Source organism: Asterias rubens, chromosome 1 (genome assembly GCF_902459465.1).
Source record: "Asterias rubens chromosome 1, eAstRub1.3, whole genome shotgun sequence".
Lineage (NCBI taxonomy): Eukaryota > Metazoa > Echinodermata > Asteroidea > Forcipulatida > Asteriidae > Asterias > Asterias rubens.
The window spans coordinates 28,578,442-28,585,647 of NC_047062.1; the positions used below are offsets into that span (position 1 = coordinate 28,578,442).

The 7,206-nt window shown below is 40.3% G+C and overlaps 1 protein-coding gene across 1 annotated transcript; it reads right to left on the reverse strand.

Moving 5' to 3' along the window:
• Window positions 1–806: 806 nt before the first annotated feature.
• Window positions 807–6,205, reverse strand: LOC117292376 (UPF0696 protein C11orf68 homolog). Its single transcript, XM_033774438.1, has 4 exons — window positions 6,120–6,205; window positions 3,020–3,238; window positions 2,293–2,448; window positions 807–1,288 (listed from the first exon to the last, which is right to left on the reverse strand). Exons 1-4 carry the CDS (start codon window positions 6,203–6,205, stop codon window positions 868–870), a joined length of 882 nt encoding a protein of 293 aa, XP_033630329.1. The 3' UTR covers window positions 807–867.
• Between the last annotated feature and the right edge of the window lie 1,001 nt (window positions 6,206–7,206).

Below are 7,206 nucleotides of genomic sequence, written 5' to 3' on the forward strand. Positions count from 1 at the left end.
GTAACACTGTTAACAAACATTTTGGCTGTGTACAATAATGTGTTCTAAGAATTTGTATTTTCTAAAAGCGTACTTCCAGGACTGTTTTAACTACATGCCAAAAATCTTTAAGAAGCCGTTTTTCAGAATGTCATCTTTTGACGAGAAATTAATTTGATATTTGTTCAAACTATCAAATCATTATCACATTTATGCGTAAAGTATGACTATAAGTACTTTCCCGTCAAAACAGACCTCAACCTGGGGCAACTAAAGGACGTTGAATCCTACTCACTCTGGTAAAGTAGACTCTACAATACATGGAAATGTCTGCGGTAACACCATGACTATCTCTAAATAAGGTGGTGTGGTTCTGCAATTAAAGGACGTTGCATCCTACTCACTCTGGTAAAGTAGACTGTACAATACATGGAAATGTCTGCGGTAACACCATGACTATCTCTAAATGAGTTGGTGTGGTTCTGCAATTAAAGGACGTTGCATCCTACTCACTCTGGTAAAGTAGACTGTACAATACATGGAAATGTCTGCGGTAACACCATGACTATCTCTAAATGAGTTGGTGTGGTTCTGAAAGAACCGTTGGTACTGTACACTTTGAATTTCAGTAACATACATATGTTCGTACACATGCCCGTTCTGTTTTAAAGGCACTGAAGCCGTTCACTAACGCTATATCTCGAGTTAGGACGGGTAACTCGTCCTAAACTCAGGATGGGTCAATGCGTCCTAACGTCTATGGATACGGAACTTAACTCGTCCTAAGTTAAAGAAAGTTGGGAAGAGTTTGGTGAAATCGACGGGGGACACTTTTGGTAATTGTCAAACACACTTTAAAACAATTGATGAGTATACTTTATTTCTTCACTAATATCTATAAGCTTTCTTTGTCTGGTAGCTGATGGTGTTATCTCTTACAGACGCTTCATTGTTCACTTCATCCCAGTGCGACGAGTAGATACCCGGTCGCAGTCTCCATTTATTCTGTCCATACACACCAATAATTGAGTAGAACCTTGGCTTGTAAGCCATCCTACCCCGCAACCCAAGATCACGTAGTTTTCCTTCCATCTTCATCACATCAGCCTTATCAGTGAAGTCTCTAGTGTAGACACTTACGGCGTGCTCTTGCCCATGGAGCGCCTTGCCTTCACCAACGTCTTCCAACGGCGTCACTTTGGCGTGCGTGCCCAGCTTGTCTTTTACCGTGGCCGTGGCAATTTTTTCCCATGCCTCGTCGATTCCTGTCCCGGTCTGGATAAACAGAAGCCAATTACCGCTCAGGCACCTTATATTAAAACACAGATTGGTTATTGGCTTTACGAAGTCAAAGTAAAACAGGTGTATCTTCCACAACCGTCTGAAACAATTATAACACGTGAAACATGCAGTTTGATTTCAATCTTCACATTCCCTGAAGCCCGTTTCATAAGAATGTCGGCATCACATGGCTGTTTTCGCAGCGAATGTTTCGCAGGGGTTGCCCACATTTCAACTGATACGAATTATTTGTTGCGAATTGGTGACGTCAAAATATGAACCAACACACGTTAAAAATTCAGATTTAATTCAATCTCTACATTGCCATTGCACAGTGGAACTCATACCAAAATACGAAGAGTTGAGCACTTTGTTAAAACACAACTGCAGGAAGAATCCATAGGTACTTTGTGAATGGAAATCATTCCATGGCGTCATTGGCATTGCACATGGCGTCATTGGCCGCCATCTTTGATGAAACGTTTACGCATGAAATGCTGGGTGCGTTCGTTTAGCTTCCCTGGGTCGACCCCGGTCTGCCCCGGATACGTTCGAAAAGCCCTGCTTGTGGAGTGGGTCACTTGGGAAGAGAGTGGGTCATCATTGGATGTGTACAGCGCGCTTACGCGAGCACCTTTCAACTTTAATCATCAAATGGCTGTCGATAACGCTGTGTGCAATCCATCTGTTTAGACTAATGTATAAGAAGATCCTAACTTAAAGCAACCATAAATAGTAAACTTTCGGGTACAACCATGGGTAAAATCTCTTTGGAAAGAGTGGTGGCTCTGAAAAGAGCCGGTTTGGTCACGACCTTTCGAACAGTAGGCCTATATGTTGCTCGTCTCCTGAAGACGAGCAGAGTATACTGTTCGAAACGTCGAGACCAAACCAGCTCTTCTCAGAGCCATCACTCCGTCAAAAGAGATTTTACTCATTTTTGTACCCGAAAGTTTACTATTCATATTTATATTTATAGTTACTCTTATTCTCCACACCATGCAAAGCTTCAAACACCATTTAAGATCCTACCTATATTTCAGAGCCAGTTTCTTGACAGTTTGGAAGTCGATTGTATCAGATGAGTCAGTCAATTCTTTCCATGCATCCTGGAGTCCTTCTGTATCACCCAGTCCTTCATCTACAAAGCTTGGAGATCGTACAGTAATCCAACCAATTCCATCAGACCTGAGGGAAATGTTCGTTATAAAAAGAACTTCTGCACCGTCTGCCACACGGTCATGTATAGAACTTTATCATGCTGACTCCATCTTGGTTATATTCCTCGTATCGAATAACAATAATGCATGCTAATAATTGTCTTGCAACTAGGAACCAGACTAGTTTGTTCTTCAAGCCTCGGTTTGGTAACATTGATATCAATTGGAGATATTCAAGATGGCTGCACCATGATAAAGGTCTATAGTACCGTAGGTCTAGCCTGAACATCTGACGTCACATTTCGAGGCTCGTGAATAACGCCAGAGAGTGGCCTCAAGCCTACAGGTCAATCCCCGTCCATAATCACCTTTCACCTACATTCATATGAAGACGACCGAAAGCGCAGCTGCCAAAAACGTCACCTCGAACCAATCAAAACACAGATACACAGAAAGCTTACGTCACTCACGTTTATCCAATGACATCATTGAATCCAATGACATCATTGTATCCAATACAAATCTTCGGGTTCTAAAAAAGGAAGTACCTTTCTTTAGGGTGTCTGTGCACAATAGGCCCTACATGTACATTTCCTCACCGTTTAGTTTTTGATGGGGCACTAGTTTCAAAAAACTTCTGGAGCAGTTCCAGTCGTTCCTCCTCGGGGTAATCGGACGGATCGAAGAAGAGTCCGTCATCTTCATAGGCTGCTTTGGCGTCCGCATGAAGCCGGGTTGAACGCTCCGGATCCTCGAAGACCAGACCTAAGGGCACCCATCCTTCCTGACTTTCGAAGTCTTTGCTGGAACTAGATTTCCTACAAAGAACACGCAAGCTCATGATGAGGATATTATTACTCTATAACAAAAAAGTCCTCCTCTCTCATCACTCTGTACAATAGGTTATTCTATACTTATCTTTACTTTTGTCGTCTTTAATTAGCCTGGTATTTTTTTCTTTGTATTTTGTTGTCAGCATTTTGATTGAAAGATACAACTTTCAAAACAAAGCGTAGGCCTAAAATTTTTAATTGTAGAAGCCGAATGCTACAAATTTTACTAATTTGTATGCCTTGCAGTAACACCTGCTGCGTTACCAAAGGCACGCGCACGCAGTGATGTTTTTACTCAGCTTTTTCGTTCCATCCGAAAAGTACCATTGCACGCTGCCAGCGTGCAATGGTACTTTTCGGATGGAACGAAAAAGCACGGTGAGTGACTCAGCGTGCAATGGTACTTTTATTTGCTATCACGTGACAGACAATCCTCCAATCAAATGGCAAGGATCTGCTTGGGTGTTATATAATACATAATAAGACAAAGAAGGCGATGATTTTTTTTCTCGCCACTCTGCCCGCCATTTTGCCAGTAGGGGGGCCTGTCCTCTTCTTTTTTGCTTAAGCAAACGATCTAAAATCTTGCGCGCACAGTTTGTTTACGTGCTTATTTAGCATTGAGGTAGAATAGTTACAGCAATTATTTTTGCTTACCGTTAAGCAGCTCTATGAAATTGGGCCCTGGGTCGACTCACAAAGTCCTTACTTAGGACTAGTCCTAGGAGAGATATTACAAACTTAAGGCTAGTCCTAAGTTAGGACGAGTACTCGTCCTAACTCGAGATAAGACTAGTCTTAACTATCTGATAAAACGACCCAAGATCAGTTTCCCAAGGCAATCTTGTACACCATTTAAAGACAGTGGGGACTATAGGTAAATGTCAACGACCAGTTTTCTCACTTGGTGTATCTCAACATATGCATAAAATAACAAACCTGTGAAAATTTGAGCTCAATTGGTCGTCAAAGTTGCGATATATTAATTAAAGAAAAAACACCCTTGTCACACCCTTGTCACACGAAGTTATGTGCTTTCACACTGTAAACAAATTGGGTAAAAAATTCCCAACTTTTTACCCAATTAAGGGCGAATAGTGAACTCCTCCAACTTTTGGGCAAAATATTACCCATCAAAGTTAGGCACTCTGATTGCAAAACAATTGGGTAATATTTCCTCATCAATAGTTGGGTATATTTTGGTAACCAACAGTTGGGTAATTTTTTGTTTACCTATTTTCTGGGTATTTAATACATTATCAATAACCCACTAATTGGGCGATGATTTTATTAATGATTTAACCCTTTTCGGTGTTATCCAACAAATGGTGAATGTAATTAACCCTTTGATTTACAGTTTCTTCTGTGATACGTCATACAAGCAGGCGTAGAAAATATCTTTTCCACGATGGCAAACGGTGATGAGCTGTGACCTTCCAAGGCCTTGGCATCTCTCTCAAAATCGAGAGGGTGCTCAGTGGTTCGTAGATGCTTTGGAAGGTTAGTTTTTAACTAAATACAGTTTGTTTCCTGTTCAGTTGTTGTACACAGTCGTGACAGTTGCAGCGCAAGCACACGCATACATGCCACAACCGGCGTTGCACATAATGGCATGATAAAACTGAAACTAAAAACTGAAACTAATTCAACAGTAGTGTCACTTTGTTGCTCCCTCTGCAACTGTCCGACTATGTACGACTGAATAGAAAACACAACTTCATATTTAGTTAAAAATTAACCTTCAAATTTGATCTATATCTACTGGAAAACCCCGCTCGTCACAGCCACTCCTCCACTCGCCATGTTGGAAAATATCGTTATGTTTTTTCATACCTTGCCCAACTTTTGGCCAACTCTTTGATCGTAGTGCGCATGATCGGATGATTTTGACCAACTTATGTGCATCATTTTAAAACCAACAATCGAAATTAACTAAAATTACCAAAAAAGTTGCTCAAATAAATAAACAACAGTGTAACCAACAGTTATGATAAATTCAGATTACGAATTATTTGCCCAACACTTGCCCAAATTTTGTTCCGCTTTTTAAACAAAAAATTTGCAAACAAAATGTTTGTCCAACACCAATTGGTTTTGTTGGGCAATTATCGCCCAATAATTGTTGAAGTTACTTTGCCCAACAAATGATTTGACCAACGTTTTTGCAGTGCAGATGCTTGATTTCGAGACCTCAAATTCTAAATCTGAGGTCTCGAAATCAAATTCGTGGAAAATTACTTCTTTCTAGAAAACTAGGGAGCCGTTTCTCACCATGTTTTATACTATCAACCTCTCTCCATTACTGGTTACCAAGTACGGTTTTATGCCAATAATTATTTTGAGTAATTACCAATAGTGTCCACTGCCTTTAGCAAGACGCTTTACCATTGCTTCGTCCTTCGGATGAGACGTAAAGCCGTTGGTCCCATGTGTTGAGTAACGCATGTAAAAGATCCCAGTGCATTTATTGAAAAGAGAAGGGGTTCGCCCCAGTGTTCTAGTGCACCGTGCACCCTTATAAGGTGCTAAATAGTTGGGTCTCAGAATTTCATAACTTCAATATCCTATCTTTCTGAAAGTTTGTATAAACTAATGACTTGTCCACATCCCAACACATCCTTATAACTCTTTCCGTCTAGGCCCAATTTCATAAAGCTTTAAAGGAGAAAATACTGCTTGATAATTTTCCTTGCTAAGCAAAAATTAGGTCGGAAACCAGCCAAAACAATGCAAACTAATAATGAAAATTGGGCTGATAACCCGTTTCTGAAAGCAATACTCTTCTTTGCTTAGCGAGTTCTTGTGCTTTATGCTTTATTTCTACATGTAAACATTGAGTATAGTTTGTATTGAGCGAATTACTTACATTTGTAGTTTGGATAGACACCCAGTGAGGGCCCCGACCTGATCATCTTCGCTTGAACCAGACGAGTAGCTTCTTCTGCTCGCCATGAGTTTAAGTCTTTAAGTCTGCCACAAAGATGGATTCAATACTGTCAGAGAAATCAACATGCAGACACAGCTGGCCTGAATTAAAGACAGTGGACACTATTGGTAGTTGTCAAAGACCAGTCTTCTCACTTGCTGTATCTATCATATGCATGAAATAACAAACCTGTGAAAATTTGAGCTCAATCGGTCATCGAATATGCGAGATAACAATGAAAGAAAAAAACTTTTGTCACACAAAGTTGTGTGCTTTATGATGCTTGATTTCGAGACCTCAAATTCTAAATCTGAGGTCTCGAAATCAAATTCGTGGAAAATTACTTCTTTCTAGAAAACTAGGGAGCCGTTTCTCACCATGTTTTATACTATCAACCTCTCTCCATTACTGGTTACCAAGTACGGTTTTATGCCAATAATTATTTTGAGTAATTACCAATAGTGTCCACTGCCTTTAGCAAGACGCTTTACCATTGCTTCGTCCTTCGGATGAGACGTAAAGCCGTTGGTCCCATGTGTTGAGTAACGCATGTAAAAGATCCCAGTGCATTTATTGAAAAGAGAAGGGGTTCGCCCCAGTGTTCTAGTGCACCGTGCACCCTTATAAGGTGCTAAATAGTTGGGTCTCAGAATTTCATAACTTCAATATCCTATCTTTCTGAAAGTTTGTATAAACTAATGACTTGTCCACATCCCAACACATCCTTATAACTCTTTCCGTCTAGGCCCAATTTCATAAAGCTTTAAAGGAGAAAATACTGCTTGATAATTTTCCTTGCTAAGCAAAAATTAGGTCGGAAACCAGCCAAAACAATGCAAACTAATAATGAAAATTGGGCTGATAACCCGTTTCTGAAAGCAATACTCTTCTTTGCTTAGCGAGTTCTTGTGCTTTATGCTTTATTTCTACATGTAAACATTGAGTATAGTTTGTATTGAGCGAATTACTTACATTTGTAGTTTGGATAGACACCCAGTGAGGGCCCCGACCTGATCATCTTCGCTTG